A 19,497-nucleotide genomic window follows, 5' to 3' on the forward strand; every position below is an offset into this window, starting at 1 on the left:
AAAAAGGAAACGATTTTATTTTTTTTATTGCATACGTGAAAATTTAGAGGGGAAGTTTTTTCCCATTTCAGCAAGAATTTATAGTAATATCACTTAGCGTTTAAAGTTTCTAAAATTATTTTAGATAATTTTATCTAATATTCATCAAAATACAAAAAAATATATATAAGACCATGTGAACCCAAAAAGAAAAAAGAAAACATGAACCCCATATACTTTTATGGGTTCACTTTTTCTGCAGTTACTGCAGATATGACGTCGTTTTAGAACAAAAATCATGATGTTTTTATAATTTTTAATTTATTTCATGATTATAATAGTCTTTTTATTTATAATTTTTTAAGATTTCAATACCAAAACGACGTTTTGAGAAAAAATGCAGATAACTTATCTGCACTAACTGCAGAAACATTTTTCTCTAATTATATATATATATTTTGATGAACATTAGGAAAAATTATCTAAAATAATTTTAAAAACTTTAAACCTACACCTATTATAAAACATTCGTGGATTTAAATCCAAGACATGATGCTATCATAAATGCAAGGTCAACAAAGCGAGGAAACTGTATCTTTCAACGTAATTCGATTTCAAAGTTCAAATACAATTAATTTCCAAGGGGAACATAGTACCACTGAAGGCATTTGGGAGAAAAATAATTTATGAAAAAAGAACGGAAATTATTAATTGTTAACATGTGACAACGACACTTTTACTTTTTCATCAACACAACCTTTGAAAACTTTTCTTTAATTGCTAATAAAAATATGATTGGCAATTATTTTGTGAAGTTATTATTTTCATTTAACGGAATCTTAATACGTGAAACAATAATTCATATCAATTAGGTTGTTTATGAGTCCATTGTCTATACCAATAACCATTATTTCAATTACTAATTTGCAGTAAAAACATTAAACTAATCTTGAAACGCAATAAAAAATCTAGATATGTTTCTAAGTAGCATTTGGCCTGCCTTCTTAGTTGACCATTGACCATGATTCAATGCAAATGTTAGTAAGTTAGTCACTACTCTCCTTTATCTCAATCAAATGTTTGAATCTGAAGAGTGGAGGTGCAGTGCTATCCAAAAAGGTACGTTCCAGTGTGCTCCTGAAGTGCTTCTGTAGGGTTAAATGACATGTAACTTAAATTAGCAAAATATTGATAACATAAGAAAAATGACCACAGGATTTTGACTCAATGAATAATAATATAGTGGAAAACAAGTACATTTATATTGGCAATGCAAAAAACATAGAAATGTACCACCTAGGAGAAAGTAAGAGGAGATTTGGTGAAGCTTCCATAAAGCCTCTCTCCAATTACTGTAAATTGAGAAAGGGAAAAGAAGAAGAAGAAGAAACAATTATGACAGAAATCTTGATCAAATGAACAATATGAAACAATGCTAGTAAAACTGTACCAATTAAATTGGCCTTTGACATGCTGGAGAGGGGACCACTATGGCTTGGCTTCTCATTGAGACCATATGCTGGCAGGACTGTATATCAGAGAAACCACTCCTCCCAGAACGATAAACATCTAAACCAGTGGTAGCAGATATCTCTGAAGTTCCCTTTCCCCTCTTAGCCCTTGTTACAGTACTCATATTGAACTCACCTGATCCTACTCCAGATGTACCTGACTACAAAAAAAAACCAAAGATTAGATAAACAAGTTAAATTATGGGATAGATTTAAATGATTGAATCACCAATAGAGTTTTTGGTTCTGCATACTACACTTTTAAGGGAAAATGTATTTTGAGACACAAAAGGGTAAAATTTTGTTTTGTATTTTTTTTTTTAGTAGTTGTATTTTCTTGAGTATAGATCACCTTATAGCAGTCATGAGTTACCATAGCTCACTACACTTAATCAGCCATCAGTCATTTATAAACCTCTATCCAGACATACTAATATGTCCACATGATAGATCATTTCTTACCAATACTAAACATATCGGGTTGGTTTTTCTTTTTCTTTTTCTTTTTTGTTTTGTTTTGTTGTTGGTGGGGTTGGAATAAGAATATTAAAGGACATTACATGTTTATAATCTTTAAACAAACCTACAAGAAGAAAAAGTTAAAAACCAATTAGTCCAAAGGAATATTCAAGTAATCCATACATTAGGCAGGCCTTTGATCTGAACAATGATAATCGTTATATCATCTGTACGGCCCTCATGTTCCAACCATAGTTTATAAGACTCTCCAGCAATGGCAGCACATGCATCACGGGGATCTGGATAACTTGCTGCCTACACCATAAAAAAAAAACAAAGAATTTATCAAGATAAGAAATTGAATCATAAGATAGATAGGATTTTACAACAAAAAAATAAAAATAAATCATGATCACAATAAGCTAGGTTCTACCCATCCGATTTAGTAGCAACCCTACTGTTAAAAAATATAAATGTTAACTAGAGAAGGTAATTTTTACACAAAGAATTCGTAATTATTTGTGAATATATGATAAACAGGGTGGTAAACAACTAAATACTGAAATATTTGTGTACACTAATGAAACAGATCAGAGATGATCAGCAGCAAGCAGCTGGAAAATTTAAGTTTCTCTCACTGAACCATCTTACACAGGTTGTGCAAATATTTAGGATGTAAAGTATGATTAGCAATTAGCATTTAGTCTTGTGAACTATTTACAGATCAAGCTAACATAATTATGGCAGTTTTTACATATGATACGCAAATAGGCCTTAAAAAAGAAACATCAGAATATAGATTCATCTTTAAAAGATTATAAGACTCAGCATACGTGATTAAATGAACTGGTATATCCTTCTCTCATAAAAATAATTACTTATTAAAAAGCATTATAACAAACTGTTATCATAAAAATCCAATAATTGAAGCAAAACATACAGAACAATACTGACAAATAAGATAACTACATGTAGTCAACGGCACTAGTTGATTGATAATATTAGCAAACTTGATTTAGTTATAGGACAGAATATGGCAAAGAGATATGAACATTATTCCATGCAACAAATATCACAGATAGGAAAGAAGAGAAAGTAAAAAGCTCATACCATAACACAAAATCTTTCACAGTACTGTACAGCCATAAACATAACTACAGGAAAAAGAACATAATTTGCATCCAGATTTTCAAGTACAAGTTTTCAATTGCAACTTCCAAGCCATTAACAGATACATACAATTCCATTAAGAGAAGTACATGATAGGCCTTACAAGCCTTACAGCAAGTAAAATTCAACTAGTGAAGACATTATCTGAATAAAAAGTCAAGGTTAGACATCAAAAGGGAAAGAGAAAGAACCGAGGAAGAAAAAGGCTCCATGTCATACCATATCAACAACATTTTGGCTACTTAGGAACTCAAATATGCCATCACTTGCAACAACAAAGAAAAGATGATTAGGTGTAAGCTGAACCGTTGACACCTCTGGAACAGCAATGACACCGATAGTCTCTGCCAAATCATCCCCTACACTCCTTGTAAAAGCAGTTCCCGGAACCATCCCATTCTGAACCCACAATCTCGGAGGATCATCACCCTGACTCTCTTCATTACCCCAACTCTGGATATCCGGATCCTTATTCCCTTCCACCTGATCAACACTCAACACCCTTGCCCCACAAAGTTTTACTCTTTGATATTCATCTCTCCGAAAGGGTGTCTGATCAGATGACAAGTCCTCAGCAACAATCCGATCCCCATCCTTAACAGCCAGCACAGCTCTCGAATCACCAACATTAGCAACATAAAGGGTGTTTCCAATAACTAGCACTGTAATTGCGGTAGTGCCACTCATAGAATCATCAATCTCATTCTCATGCAATTCATCATTTGTTGTCAAGAATGCTGAAGTGTAGGATTTAACAGGGTCCTCCAAAAGTGCAGGGTCATTTGACAAATTTTCTACCAACCTATCCTTAACAAAGTTTGAACACTGGCCACCAAATTCACCATGCCCATCAAAGACACCAAAGAAATGGACATTTGAGTTACCTTGAACTTGTGTCCTAATGCAGAAACTATCTTGGTTTTCTTTATCAATTGAGTCAGGGTAGTATCCCCGCTGAGTGAGAAAAGAGTATTCCAAAGTGAAGTTGTGGGAAGGGACAGGAACAAACTGCAGTGATCTCTGAGTGAGTATATGCTTTCTTTGGGAACAGTAAGGTCCAAGTTCTCTGTAGTCCCGGGAGCCACCCACTGAAGTTGAAGGGTAGCGGCTACAGCACTTGCCATGGATACAACCCATGTTTGAAAAAGAAGCTATGCTACTGAAATCAAGGCCTGGAAGCAAAGCACAAACTAAAACTCAATAGTGCAATTCTGGGTGGGAACTATAGCTTAGGAGCTTCTGAAACTCCGCATTGTGGCTCCAAGCTTTATTCTTCAACCCTTTTGGGAAACAGGCTTTGAGAAACATAAACAAACCCTAGAGGCAAAAATCAGCAGAAGAGATGAGGAGGAAATTCAGGATTTTGAGCTGGGAATTGTGACCAGAGCTTGAGAAAAACAAAAGGGTCTTTTATCAAAATTGTGCACAAGTGAACAAAGAAAGCGAATATTTGAAGAAGGCCACACAAACAAACTCAAAAGGGTGAGAAAACAAGAACCCTAGAGGTAGAGCAACCCCACCAAGAAGCAAAAGGTAGAGACATTTTGGCATTTGATCAAAGAAAAAGGGATTTCACATTCAGAACATGTGTAGTGGGGTTCTCGAAAAGGAAAGGAAGAATTGTACATTTCATTAGGGTGCAGAGATCAGGAGAGAGAGAGAGAGAGAGAGAGAGCATCAAAGTAAGACACTGGTAGCAAGCAAGAGTCCAAATGAAAATTCACAAGAATGAGTTTGTGTTTTGTTCTCCCAAGAGAATGACAGTGACCCACAACACAGACACAGTCACAGGAACAGGATTTGAGATTCTATTCTATGAGTGCATGGTTGGGTAATTTGTTTATGGAGAAAGCCCTTATTCCAAGGAAACACACCCCAATAAAAACAAACACCACCCAACTCAGTTGTTTTGTCATTTGTGTGAGAGAGAGAGAAAGCAGGTCCAATGCATTTTTGTTTTTACCGTTTTCTTGTAAAATAAATTCTGTTGACACATGCTTATTTAAGATAAGATGGGAACATATTTAAGCATTTTGAAATTTTGGTATTGAGCAGAAACGTTAGGCTCAAATTTAAACAGGGTGTTTCATTATTCATTTGAATTAAAAACGGGTTTTGAATTTGCTTTAGTGTGATTTTCATCTTGAAATTCAAACGGGCACATCTAATCCAAGAAACATATTTATCAAAATCACTAAATATCATCATATTTCAGTTCAGTTAAACTATGAGGTCTTGGCATTTTAGATGATTTTTTGTGAACGTAGTAAGCTTGTGTCTTGCAAAGGATGTGGACTTCATTTTATTTTATTTGCGTTGGCTTGTGCATCTCTTTTTTTTTTTTATATTTTAATTGATTTATTGCATCATGATTAGTTCAAATCAAGATCAATTCTGTGATTAATTACGATATTAATTAAAAAACGATACTAAAAAAGATTGAACACATGTTATAACTCCATCCAATGAGGGAGTCATCCTCCTGACCCAGCCAAGACTAAGGAGAACTTAACTAGTGTCAAATACTAAAATCCATTTTACAGAATAGTTAAAATGTGACTAATTTTCAAAAATAAATTAGCATCAAGGCACCACTTTACTCCAACGTGGCTCCGCTTGGTGAGTTCCCCTTACATGTCTTTTCTTTAAACTTTCCAATTTCATTATAGAAATCTCTTCATTTCAATTCAACAACAATTAGCTTGGAGGCAATATCATTGGAAATTTTCAATACATCAATCATATCTGTTTTATTGTTACAATATAATAATTATTTTGAAATTGCTTTTGACATAGTTAATTTGTTTAAACACTGTCTCAATTAACATTCGTACGTAGTATATGAATTCCACGTACAAATGTGTCATTATTGTTCCTCTGTTGGGTCATATTCATTGCCTCCGTTGTTTCCCTTTCTATCTATTTATTTTTTTCGGTTTTATCATTGTTTGATTTTGGTACAGTTTGTCTTCGTTTTTATTTATAAATGGGCATATCATAACAGTAATTAAAGCTTTTTTTTTTGGGTATCCGCAATTAAAGCTATTTTGTTTAAAAAAAGTAAGTACGAAGAAGAAATTTATGACAGTATTTTTTTCTTTTGTTTTTTTGGTAAGCCAGTATTTCTTTGTTGACCAATAATCTTCATTTTTTTTTTCATGATATTCTTGCAATTTTTACGTGTAAGATCAATTTCTTTGAGTACAAAGTACAAACCAATATCATTAAGCTCTCTCCTTACATGATTTTTTTATAGGTTTTATATTTTTTATATATTACATAATCTAATTTTATTTTCCTACACATAATAAAAAGACGAAAGAAAATGAAATAATGAAAGAAAAAAAAATGTAAAATTCAACCTTTTTAATATGCATGTAGAAAATTAGAATTAGATTATGTAACATGACAAACATAAAATCTTTTTTATAGTTCAAACATTTGTTATTATCTTCACGCTTCTTTTAATAACAATATGCTATTATCTTAATAAATTCGACTAATATCTTAATAATCACTTAAATACTAAAATAAAAAGTATTATATAAAAAAATCAGTATTTAATGTCTTAAAAACTTAAAACAAAATATTTATTAGTTTTTCCTCTTAAGCAAGTAATTTGGAGAATTATTATGAAAATTGAAAAATTCATTAAAGGAAAATAAAATTATTTTACAAATACACGAGAATCCCATCAGTACTTAAAGAAAACTTTTCGGTATTATGACATATAATTGAAAGTGCATTACTGACGCCTTAGTTATAACATAAATAATGTAGTTAAAATATAAGATAGTAATCATGTACATAAATAAAGTAGTACACATTTTCTGATACAAAACAAGAAAAATATCTAGCTATTAAGCAACTAAGAATTTCTCCCTATAAAATTACTGGACACCCAAACTTGAATAGAAAAGTTTAATCACTAGTTAAGAACTTAAGATCAAGCACGTATCACAATTACTCTGTTATTTCAACCAAGAAAGTTCCTTCTCTAGTGCTGGTGGAAATTTAGGGAATCAACATTAGGCTTTTAAGGGGTCAAAATGATGAAGGCCAAAACGGATTTTCCTCTTACACCAAACGACCAAAACCAACTCGGTGTCAGTGTCACCAATGAAAACAGCCAAACGGGGTTAATCTATGTATGTATAGTTATTTAAGCCCACCCAGTTAAGTTGATGCATTGATTTCATTGTAGTAGGCAATGGGGAATCATGCATAGGCCAAAGTTCCATCATTCTTCAGATAAGTTAAGCTACCCTTCATTGGAGCCATTTTGTAAGGCACTTAAGCTCCCTGATAAGAATTATTTGGTGGGCTGACTTACAAAAATCTTGTAACTCCTGTAAGTTATAATATCTTCATCACACTTAAACCAATTAACTATAATATTTAATAAAAATATGAAATATATTTATATGCTATTAACTTGACTTTAGAAAATAGTATAAATTAGTATATGTTTCAGCCTGCCACCTATCGACATCACGATGGAATTTCCAGTCATGGAGCAATTTTTACATGATCTGATAATTAGTATATTTTTTATATTGGACATGAAATGCCCTGTATTTTCCATTGAAATCTTTAAATGATAAGAAAGTGACATTTAATAAATGAAATATTTGAATGCATTAAAGTTGTCGCCTGTTTCAGTCAAAGAAAGAATAATATAAAAAATATATATATATTTTTTTATGAATATCCTTATGACATGCTTGTGGTAACTTTAAAAAATAAAAAATGAGTGTGGATATTCTAACTACAAAAAACTCTCACTATTAACTTATTACTCATTAGATATGTAGTAGGTTGGTAGTAGGAAATTTTGATAGTTAGAATATTCTTCCTCCTAAAAAATAATAGAAAGTTATATTTCATTATCATGCGAGCGATTAAAAATTGCTGGCTGTGGGGTTCGAACCCACGCGCACTTATGTGCAGAAGATCTTAAGTCTTCCCCCTTAACCTCTCGGGCAAACCAGCTACTTGTTTCCAATTACCCCATACTACTTTTATAGTTATTCCTGACCGACAAAAGGACATGAGAATAACCCTTTGAATTACTTACTAGCACTTTCAATATTATGTGCCTTCTTCATGAAGCTCCATCGGACAACTATCTTTGGGACTTCTTCGTTGGGTATGGGTATTGAAGGGTGAAGGAATTGGGTACGTTAATGCAAACTAAATAGTGGGGTTTTGATCATAATTTGTTCAATTGTTGGAAAGCTGAGAATTTGAAAACTACACTTGTCTCGTTTTAGGTAATTTGTAATTATATGTTCAAGATGAATAAGTTGCTCACCATTTTAAAATTAAGAGTATTCAGCTGATCATAATAAAATTGCTTACAGATATGGAATCTTAGTCATGAGCAAATTCCAAACCCATTGTCATCATCATAGAAAGTTATTAACCGTAAAGAATATGAAAATATTTTCACTAACCATGCATTGAGGTTGGTGGTTTTCAATCAAGTTTCCTACTCACATAGGTTACGGTTTGAAAATAATTAAAACCTAAGTCTATCATTAAAATCTGTAACAGCCTCAAACCCTGTAGCATGATATTGTCCGCTTTGCTCTCAGGCTCACGGTTTTGTTTCTTGGAACACCCCACAAAAGGCCTCACACTAGAAGAAGTATCCACACCCTTATAAGGCATGCTTCGTTCCCCTCTACAACCGATGTGGGACATTACAAAATCTAACGCTGATACTTGAGGTTTTTATCCAACTCGCTAGTTTGATTGAAGCCCTTGCAAGGGATAGGAGTTTCAACATGCTTAAGTTTGAGAAAGGGAAAATAAAGATGAAGAAGTGATTAGTGTATACCACGTGTACATATATTATCAATTTCCTTGGTAAGGATTTAAGAGCATGTTTGAATAGTAGTATAGGATAAGGTTTGATAGTATAAGGTCTGACGGTATAAGATCTGATTAAATTTTAATACTATCCAGCGTTTGACATGATATTGTATAAAATAATATATTGTATAAGATAATATCATCCAATATTTTGTAATGCACTATATAATACTAAATAGGATAAAAATAAATATTTTTGACAAAAATATCTTTTAATAATGAATTTATATAATTCTTCCAAATATATCAGATGATATTAATTTTTAGAAATCTGTTGATCAGTGTGTCCAAAATATATATTAATTTCTATAAAAATAAAAAATCTCAAATATTTTAAAATTTTATATATTGTAAAATTATTTTTTATTTTAATATATTAATATTAAGATAATATATTAATTCTCGAGAATTGCATTGGTTAACACATCAATCCTTTATCAGGCCTAATCCTACCCTCCTAGGCCTGATTAAGTTATACATCATTTTGATGTATAAAGGGATTTGTTATATAAGTTTATACTATATGATGGTCACACCAAACAATTAAAAATGTCATAACATATAGTATAAACTTATACTATCAAGCCTTATACATCACACCAAATACGTACTAAATCTTTATGAAATAGGAGAAAAATTTTAGTGCTGCCGAAGCACTATTGACTCAGTGGTCTGGATCAGTGAGAAAAAAAAATTAGTTTTTAATCCAAGTATCAATCCCTTAATGAAAGTAGCACGTAAATTTTTCTTCCCTGAAATGGGGTCTCGAGTTTTGAGAGTTATGAATAGAATCTTGTCCTCCTAAGTGGATCTATTAGGCTCGACTCGAATGAGTGAAGCTTAATTTAAGCACCCAGTCCAATAAAACTCTCAAATTAGTTGGCTGTTAATTGGGTTTCAAAATACTCAAAGAAGAGAATAGATGGGCTTTTTTTGGATGCTTTGACATCTAAGGAACGCCCATGATCCATTGTAATGGACCAGAGGAGCTTCACTTATCTCGTATATTTTCGTCCTGAAAATTGAAATGTGATATAAAAGTCGTAATACTACTTTATGTTGTTCATTTCCCATGTGTCATGAATATTAATAGAAATATAGGGTTTGGATTTTGTACTCAGATACAATTGATATATGAATTGAATCAAGATTCAACCAATAGCCTAAAATTTATACATAACGAAACTATCTGGTAAAAACTGTTGCTTGGAGAAAAAAAAAATAAAGAAGGAAAAGAACAAGTAAAGGCTATTGCCCATTTTCCTTAGAACTAGCTGTGATTATGATCTTTTTTATGATGCAAACGTGTTCTATGAATTTTGTCTAGATGTGTTATGTTGGAGAATCTTGATGGCTTGTAGAATTATATAATTTGGATCAAGGTTGTGGGGGTGGGGTGATATTTAAGTGAAATTCATAAGATCAATTTGTTTGTTTATTGCTTAACATTTATTTTACTTTATAATTTGAGTTATAAATTTGCATTTAAATATTTCAATTAAGTAACTGATAATTAACTTGATTAAAGACAAGATGAGTTTAATTTGAAAATATAACTTTGTTAAACTGCAAAGGTTAAATAATCTACAGTACGTAATACCTTTATCTTGACTTTACTCAAAATCAACATAGCGACACGAATTGTCACACTATAGATCACTGAATTATATTTATGTCTTTGGTCTTGTAGCTTTGTATTATGTCAAAGAGGTATACTAATTATGAAACTTTTTGGGAAGATCTCCTTGTTTACAAAAAGGCATCTAAGAATTTGGAACATATTATTATTGCAACTCTACCTGTCTCTAACTTTTGTCATTTATTTGCCTTCCATATGGCGTGTCACCCAAATTCAATAATTATGGCCACGAGCACTTTTTAAGTTTCTTAATGACCATAAAATGCCATCACCAACAGGCTCCGTTAGTATGTACCTGCATAATGCATGGCCATCTGTTCTAACTTCCTCAAATTACTCAGAATAATATTACGTTCGCATAACCCTCTCAATAATCAGACATAAGCTTATGAAAAAGAAAATGTGACATTACATATTAACAGTTTTCCATATAGCTCTGGTAATGTTTCATGCAACAACACCCTTACTGATCACTGTGCTCCCAAAACATAGTGCAGCAAACCAAAGAGAAATTAAGGGAAAAAAAAAATATGCACCAAAATTGTAATTTTCTTCTCTAAGATTATCCATGAACAAAATCATGAGGAATGGTTCACTTGATCGAATTTTACTGTAGGAGAGCACTCTGCTTAGACAAGGTGAGAAGCTAAATTAAAATTCTATAAACAAAGCATAAAAGACAAAGAGGTTGATAAAACATGTAAAAAAAGAGAGAAAGGGAGGATAAAATTACAAAAACATAAAAAAGAAAGAAAGTTCAATATAACCTCAAACAAGAGCACTTTTACACCCACTCCACATCCTCAAAAATCTTAGGCGTGACAAGCCTAAGTGGGGTGCATTATGATGATCATCCCAGTATCCCAACCTCCACCACTCTCTACCTCCCTTCTCGTCGAATAAATCTTTGGTACTACTGTATTAAAGATTCAGTATTACATGTCAGTTAATTTTTTTTTTCTATCAATTTTTTTTTCTCTCTTCTGATGTGTAATTTTTTCTCTCATATTAATGGAGTGCGCTGAATCTAAATACAATAATAATAATAATACCAAAGATTTATTCGACCATCTTCCTCTTTTTGATAATATACCAAAATCAAATCCCTTCCTTTGTTCCACCCACTTGTTCTAACTTTCTAAACAAGTCAACCCAACCATATCCATTCATCATCCATAATAACCAATCACATTCTGCCATGTCACCAACCCCCCCCGGACCCTAAAATTTTAAACTAACCTTCTAAACTCGTTCATTCCTATCTACTGTGCACTTTTCCGGCGAAGACCTGAAAACGTTTGAAAGACAACACTACCTGCTGCCGGAAACTGATCCATCGCACAACTCCTACATTTCAACCCCAGAGGCTCCACCGCACCCACCACCACCCTCGTCCACATTTCATTCTTATAGCTGCTGTTACATGTCGTTGTCGTAGACACCGACATAGTCCCTGGTCGGAAAATCTGAACAACCTTCCTCAACACGTGGACTATATCATCGTTCATTGACATGGACCCCACGCATTCAAAGCTTGCATAGCTGTAACCATCCTCTGGGGTTACATGAATGGTGGAGTACCATTCACCATCCATGCCATTCATGGAGTAGCCACAAGGGTCGAATGCAAAATCACATAAGAGTGCATCCTTGTTGATTTCATTGATTCCTGTGAGCTCTGTCATTTCCTTCCCGGCAGAGTCGCCGGTTTTTCCATCCCCCGGTCGCCGGAAGAACTTACGGGCTAAGATGGGGTCGAGCTCTGTCATGCAAATTTCGATGGTGTATGGTTCTGTTTCGTTATGGTCGTCATAAGGCACGTGATCAGACTCGTGACTTGTCGCAGTGAAAACGTGCCATGAATGGGAAGAAGATTTTGAGGGCATGATGGAGGCTTTTCTATAGCAGAGGTTTGGAGGGAGAGTGTTTTCCAAGTAGGTAACTTCGTCTTCGAAGCTTGTGTGAGGGAAAGGTTGTGAGTTAGGGAAGATGAAGCTACCTCTTGTGTAGCGGCAAGAGGAGAGAGTGAGGCCTAGGTGATTCTGTGCATGGTAGATCAAGGGACAAATTGATTTGAGAAGTTGGGTTGTTCCACAAGTTTTGATGATGATCTTTGTTGGGTAGATAAATAGGCTTGATTCTGATAACACATAAGCATCAAAGTAGGAGTTTCCAACAGCTGAAACCACCGTGCATTGGACAGCTTGTAGGGTTTGTTGTATGGATTCAAAGTCAAGTTTTCTAAGACCAAGTTGGAGGATGGTTGGATCATCACCAAAGAAATGGAGTTCCAACCGTTTCTCGAACCCTTCAAAACCAGAGACTGCCATTGGGAAATAACAAGAGGGGAAAAAAAATGATAAAGCTAGTACTTAGTACTTGAGGAAGCTGAGAGAGAAAGATTTGGTTTTTATGGTGTTTGAGGTAGAGGTGAGAGAAAGGATTGGGGTTGGTTTGGATTTATAAGTGTGTGTGTGAGTTAAGAGTGAGAGTGTGTAGGAAGTAGTGAGGGTTTAGAAGAGAGCATGCGGGTGATGGAACCAAGAATCATGATTGTAGGCATAATGAAGTGAATAGGATGATGATATGCAACAATTTTGTTATGTTTTTTTTCTTTTTTCTTTTTAAGTTCAATCTTCTCTTCCATCAGACAGAGCAACAGGAAGCGGAATTAATGCCCACGCTCATCAATTCCTTGTTCCTTTGTCACTGCCTATTCTATACCTCTATATACTCACCACTCTCCTTGATTACTGTTCTATCCTTTTAGCTCTCTAACTAGCCCCCAATAATACATAAGGGTAAGAACAGTATTTTTAATTTTTAATTTTGGAAAAACGAATTTAAAAAATGTCTTGTAAATATATGAAAGTCAAAGACTAATATTTAGAGTTGCAAGGAAAAAATACAGTTTAATATTTCAAAGATTATTTTCTAGAGTATGGGCTCTTTGGTATGTAATGTTAGTTTTATGTCTTTCTGCAAGGAATTTAATTTGAAATAAGATTGATGTTTAATGGATATGTGGGGCTAATTTGACTAGAATAATGGGTTGAACTGATGATGAGAGATGCCGGAAATAATTGTGTTGAAACATATCATACACTTTTTTTTTCACTCTCACAAAGAAACTTTAGATTTAGTAAGTGTTTTAAGACCATGTTCATTCAAAGGAATTTGATTTCATGAGTCAAAGTTTAGCATTCAACTTAATTATTTGAATGATAGTTTTAATAAAATAGAAACATAATCATAAACCGAAGCTAGACGTTGTATTGTTGTTCTGCATGACATCAATTATTCACTCTGTAGAGGCATTACACCATTTTAATTAGAGCTATCATACTAGGTTAAAAACAGAGGTAAGCAGAGCATTCTGTAACCAAAAATTAAAATTTCTAATAAAAGGCCCAATCACTTGGGATTTTGTTTGATATGAGCAACACTCCGATACAGATAATGGCCACTGCATAATGGAAAAGTGAGAACATCTCAGTTGATGGAGACATCTTTGTCTATTGCTAGGAGAGCAAGTGTTAATTTAACCAAAAACTTGATATGCTCAAAATATGATCCATTTTTGGGGTTAGAATATTAGTCATAATAATTTTGCACAAGATGAAAAACTACATAGGAACAAAACGAAAAAACCAAAAGAAATCAGGCGTGGCAGGTAAATAATGAGAACATCCTGAAATTGGGGGAGGCCCGTACGTGAAATGAAAAGCTCTAACATCATTTTTATTCTTCATGCAGTTCATGTAGCAAGGTGGCATTATCATTATTTTACCTATTTTATGAATTTGTTTCCTGTATTTATTAAAGCATGCATGCACACTTCTTAACCACGTCAGCATCCAAATTAAAAATGAATTTCTTTATCCTCCAAGTGATTAGACTTGAAAGCTTTGGTTATTAGCCTTAACGCTTATCATTATTATGTTAGCATGAAAGTTGATTTATTTTTGAGATTTGCATTTATCATTTCACATCATACAAGAAAGTTTCTTACACAGATAATATTTTGTGGGACCCACACTTTTTGAAGCAAAAAAAAAAATACAGCACGCAAAACGAATCTCTATAACATTACACAATCACTTTTTCTACAGCATAACTCTTATAAAACCCTTTATTTTTAGTTGAAACAATTTTAGAGACTCATGTCATAATACCATGGGAAGTATATGATTCTAAATTCTTATATATATATATATATATATATATATATATATATATATATATATATATATATACGGGTTTTACATTTCTACGGCTGCTGTACTGTGCAGCAATCAAATACTTGTCAAATATATACTTGAAAGTATTAAATGCGAGGAATCATAACCATACAACGGATGAAAACATTAAATGTGAGAAATCATAACCATACATCTGTTGTTGTTGTACGTAAAGCGACTGCAGAAATAATTTTACCTATATATATATATATAGGGAGGAGTTATATTTACAACTCAAATAGTTTACAAACTCTTACAACCATATCTTAACCGTTGATTTTCGCTAATCAACGATTTTTATTTATTGTGAATTAATAAATTTGATTTGTGAAAATCTTAACCGTTGATTGACGGAAATCAACGGTTAAGATATGTTGTAAGAAGTTGTAAACGAAAATAGGTTGTAAATATAACATTTCCCATATATATATATATATATATATATATGAAAAATATTTCTACAGCCACTTTAGATAAAGTTGTCTACAACTACTCCTTTTTAACTAAGTATGACCGGTCATACATAAAAATTGCATCTTTTCTCTCTGCCACGTCAGCCGTATGAGGAAAGAGAAAAAAAGAAGTAGATAACTTTATATAAAGTCGCTGTGGAAATACTTTTTTTCATATATATATATATATATATATATATATATATATATAAATGGTGGTCCTTTTGCATTTGCGTTTCTAACCAAACCCCAAGTCAAATATAATAACTCTCTTCTAACTTGTTCGGACATAAAGTTGATTTGGATCATAATGTTTAACTAGTTTCGTATACAAGTAACAGTAATTTTGAAGTAAAAGGGAGTAATTAGTGCTTCATGGTCTTTTAGAGGAAGTTTTGGTAGCCTGTCTATGCCGACAAATAAAACTAACTTCTCCATCATATAGATGGTCTCCTTGACTTTCAATTTACGAGTATTGTGAAGATTATATCAATAATTCACCATAATCAACATTGCAGAAGCTTCCCCTTAATTAGAATAAAGACAGGTAGAATGTGTTATTTAAAATGAAAAAGAAATATACAAAAGTCACCGAATTAATTATCTTCATGTGTAAGGATACTAACTAGAACAAAATGGTAAAAGGGGACTGAATAAACTAAATTTGAGGGGTGAAGAGGAGTAGAGAAAAGTTGGGGGGAAGGCAATGATGAAAATTTGTGAGTTCAGAATCAAAATTTTGCAGTTTTAAGAGGTAGAAATGATGCAGAATGTATGGCGTCATCAATAAATCTTATAGATGTGGCTGGCAGCCACCATTATGACCACAATATCCACCTCTTTGTGATGCATGCGCACTACCAAACTCAAACACTATCTCACAAGCCCACACTTTCGCTCTCTCACACGCAAGGCAAACCAACCAACCACACACACACACAAAAACCTTTACAATCTTGCAGATACAGTCACTTCCTTGCATATATCCTCACAAATAAAAAAGATGAAAATGGTCAACCACTAAGCTGAATCGAATCTTGTTTAAAAAGTCTCAAACAAACTCTCTACGAAACCCCCCACCACCTTTTTACATCAAAAGTTTCAAGGAAAATCTCAGCCATCTTAGAATTAAATGTTGGCGAGGACTTTGTTAATTTGAAGAGACAAAGAAAAGGATTTTTTTTTTTTTCCCCTCAAAAAAGAGTTTAAAGTTAGGAGTTGAAACCCACTTTAATCCTAAAGTTTGGCCCCACTAAAAGTAGTCACCTTTCTAAACCCCATACAAGCTTAGCTAAATGCCACATCGTCTTCATTCCCTAGCCCAAATCAACATAATAATGCAAACCCCAAACCCATGATTGGTCCCACTATGTGCCCCAAGACAACCACCTTGGACGACCCCACAGGGGTACCCACCATCTAGCATGTGTCCCAACTAGATGACACAATAGGGTCCATCTTTGTTTCAAGTGTTAATAGATTTGAGGGACATGTTGTCCCCAATGGCATGAGTTGGCAAGGAGCAAGAGGGCTTTAGCCGCCATGCTTGCATGCGCATATTTTGGCACACATGAGGCCAATTGGCACACAATTGCACAAATAGGAGATTGGTTAGTATGGGAAATTTAATTTTAAGTGTGCACTACTAATGAGCATAGAAGAAGTGCTACTGTACCATGCGCACTAAATTTGGCCTTGCAAAGGAACCCCACCACTCAGCAACTCAAAATTTGGAAAGTGTTCCCTTTTAATGTTCATCAAAAGTGGTTGGATGATTCATTCATTTTTTATTATTTTTTTATTTTTTTGAAATCTTTTGTATCTGGGCTTATTCTTCTCAAGCTTTTATTGGCTAGCTAATGGTTACAGCTTAATTGGTGTGGGTCTGATACGTCTTATTCTTTCTCCTTTACAAACAACATTATGTGCAGTTAAAGAAACAGTACTTTAATCCCGTGCACTCGGTGGTAGAAGCCATTGAATGAAATAAATGAACTGATATATACAAGCATATAACATTCCGGAGAATGTATTATCTCCATTTTTAATTCTTTAATAGTACCCCACCCCAGGTGTTAATTGATTGTTAGAGACTACCATATAGTAGTTTTGATGAAAGTGGAATCTTGATGATTGTATGAACATGCTTAAGAAAATCTTAGGATAAATCATCTGTGCAAATATAAATAATAAAATTTAAGGCTTGACACTGAACTAGATTAATTTTCTTTTATTTAAAAAAATGAACTTAACAAGAGACACAATATAATAGTCCATATTATAACAATGGTAATCTAGAACAAGGAAGGATGGTTCCCACAATAATCATTCCTCATAGGTGTGCTGAGATTTTTTGAAACAAACAAGACATGTTCTGACCTTTCAAGTGGCCAATCTCTTGGAAAATAGAAAGTCCCCCACAATACAGAGAGAGACTTAGTGTGGCCAAACAAACCAAATTATTTATAAGTTCATTTGTAATGTTTTAATGTGAGACCTCGAGCCCTGCCAATGCCAGAGCAAAATCTATCTCGAAAGATGGAGATACTAGATTGACACATACCCAACATACAACTTATCCCATCCTCCCATACACACCACATCATTCCTCTTATGCTTTAACCAAACCAAACCTTACTCTTCCATTCTCTTATCATTTTGAAAATAAAAATAAAAATGCATGTCTGTGTATTTTTCTTGCAAAATTGGAATCTCTCTCGATTGCTCCATGGCAAGCATCATTCTGCTGCGTGACCGGGTGACCTTCACAACTTTCCTCTCCCCTCTCTCTGCTGTCTCTTGTTATTGAAGATAGTAGGTGATATTAAATCACTAAGAAACTTGAACTCGTGTATAAATCAGAAGAGATAGATAATCAGAATTATCACTGTGCAATTATAAAGAATTAAAGAACAGACTTACTTGTAAGATAATTGAGACAGAATGATGAAACAAACAGATGACGATATCAGAGGAATAAAATATGCAGAATCAGAGGAATAAATCTGAGCCATAGAACGTGTCTCCTTAAGACAATTTTCCCCCTCACTGATGGTAAATGGACACTTGTCTCCCAGGATAGAACGGATTTCGTATGAAGAGTGGCGGTACTACCAGTTAACAGCCCAAACGAACACAGCAGTGCCAGAGGAAACTACACTTGAGTATGAAAGGAATATGCAAACCGGAAAGAGAAAAATTCGATTAAAATTTCTGAAGGTGTCAGTGTCTACAAAATAGACACTGGCCGGTCACGATGAACCGCCGGCGGCGGCGAACCGTCGTGACTGACGGCGGCGAATGGGTGCGACCGGTGACCGTTCCGACGAACAGGTACAACCGGTGACCGGTTCAGAGAGCAAACACAATAGGTGACCGGTGGCAGGTAAAAACGTTTGGGTTTGAATTTTGGAGGAAAGCAACGGATATATTTTTTTTGGACAAAAAATTAAAAAATAATTTTTATTACACACCTATGAACCGAACCGAACCGAGACGAGCCAGCCGGCCGAACGGCGGCGACGCGTGTGTGGTGGACCAAAACCCACCTAGCTCCTCCCCCTTCACAAAATGTATAGTGACCCAAGGGCCAATCTAGGAGAGTGAGATGAGAGCTTATAAACTCTCTCACTTCCAACTAGTTGTCTAATCTGGGACTTGTTAAAACCTACACATCCCTTCAACTTTCTTTTTCTCTTTTCTTTATTAACTCACTTCTTATTCATAACCAATAGATGATTGTTGATTAATTTTAACATCTCTTTCGTTTGCTTTCCCGTACAATACAAATTTGCTGTACAGGGAAATCGTACCCAATCATGGCCTTTTTCAGCTAATGCTAACTACTGGCACTAAACTTGCACTAAAATTCATGTGCATGATATTGAGTTTATCCAAATTTTCACCAATAAAAATATCTATGCATGCAACTTGGTAAAATCCCACCATACCAATCATTGGTTCAATTTTCTGAGTGAATTTTTCTTACATAAAATATAGAAGTTATCTTATTTCAAAGTTATCTTATTAGAGTATCAAGTTTGAATCAAATCATTATCTTTAACAATGTGATTCAATTCAATTAATTAAATTTACCTTTATTAGTATATTTTTTAATTTGTTACGTTAGGAGACCCTTATTGAAATCAAGATTGGGAATTGAGAAAATG

At 33.9% G+C, this 19,497-nt stretch overlaps 2 protein-coding genes and 1 non-coding gene across 5 annotated transcripts; all 3 read right to left on the bottom strand.

Moving 5' to 3' along the window:
- Window positions 1-928: 928 nt before the first annotated feature.
- Window positions 929-4,908, bottom strand: LOC133303730 (probable protein phosphatase 2C 35). 3 transcript variants are annotated; one of them, XR_009750504.1, is made up of 5 exons: window positions 3,339-4,908; window positions 2,133-2,264; window positions 1,430-1,651; window positions 1,276-1,331; window positions 929-1,127 (listed from the first exon to the last, which is right to left on the bottom strand). XR_009750504.1 is itself a non-coding variant. In XM_061503695.1 (4 exons), the coding sequence occupies exons 1-3, from the start codon at window positions 4,254-4,256 to the stop codon at window positions 1,433-1,435; spliced, it is 1,269 nt and encodes a 422-aa protein (XP_061359679.1). In that variant the 5' UTR covers window positions 4,257-4,908; the 3' UTR covers window positions 929-1,127; window positions 1,430-1,432. The 3 variants fall into 3 exon arrangements, 2 of the variants coding, with proteins under 2 accessions (XP_061359679.1, XP_061359680.1); XM_061503695.1 differs by lacking the exon at window positions 1,276-1,331; XM_061503696.1 differs by lacking the exons at window positions 929-1,127; window positions 1,276-1,331 and having other exon boundaries at window positions 1,484-1,647.
- A 3,120-nt stretch (window positions 4,909-8,028) lies between these two features.
- Window positions 8,029-8,111, bottom strand: TRNAL-UAA (transfer RNA leucine (anticodon UAA)). The gene has a single exon. It is a non-coding gene; the product is annotated as a tRNA-Leu (tRNA).
- Window positions 8,112-11,857: 3,746 nt separating this feature from the next.
- On the bottom strand, window positions 11,858-12,965 carry LOC133303735 (S-adenosylmethionine decarboxylase proenzyme 4-like). Its single transcript, XM_061503701.1, has one exon. The coding sequence runs from the start codon at window positions 12,963-12,965 to the stop codon at window positions 11,898-11,900; it is 1,068 nt and encodes a 355-aa protein (XP_061359685.1). The 3' UTR covers window positions 11,858-11,897.
- Window positions 12,966-19,497: the final 6,532 nt, after the last annotated feature.

This window comes from Gastrolobium bilobum, unplaced genomic scaffold (assembly GCF_033153095.1).
Source record: "Gastrolobium bilobum isolate Gb01-03AN ecotype WA unplaced genomic scaffold, APGP_CSIRO_Gbil_v1 utg54127, whole genome shotgun sequence".
Classification (NCBI taxonomy): Eukaryota; Viridiplantae; Streptophyta; class Magnoliopsida; order Fabales; family Fabaceae; genus Gastrolobium; species Gastrolobium bilobum.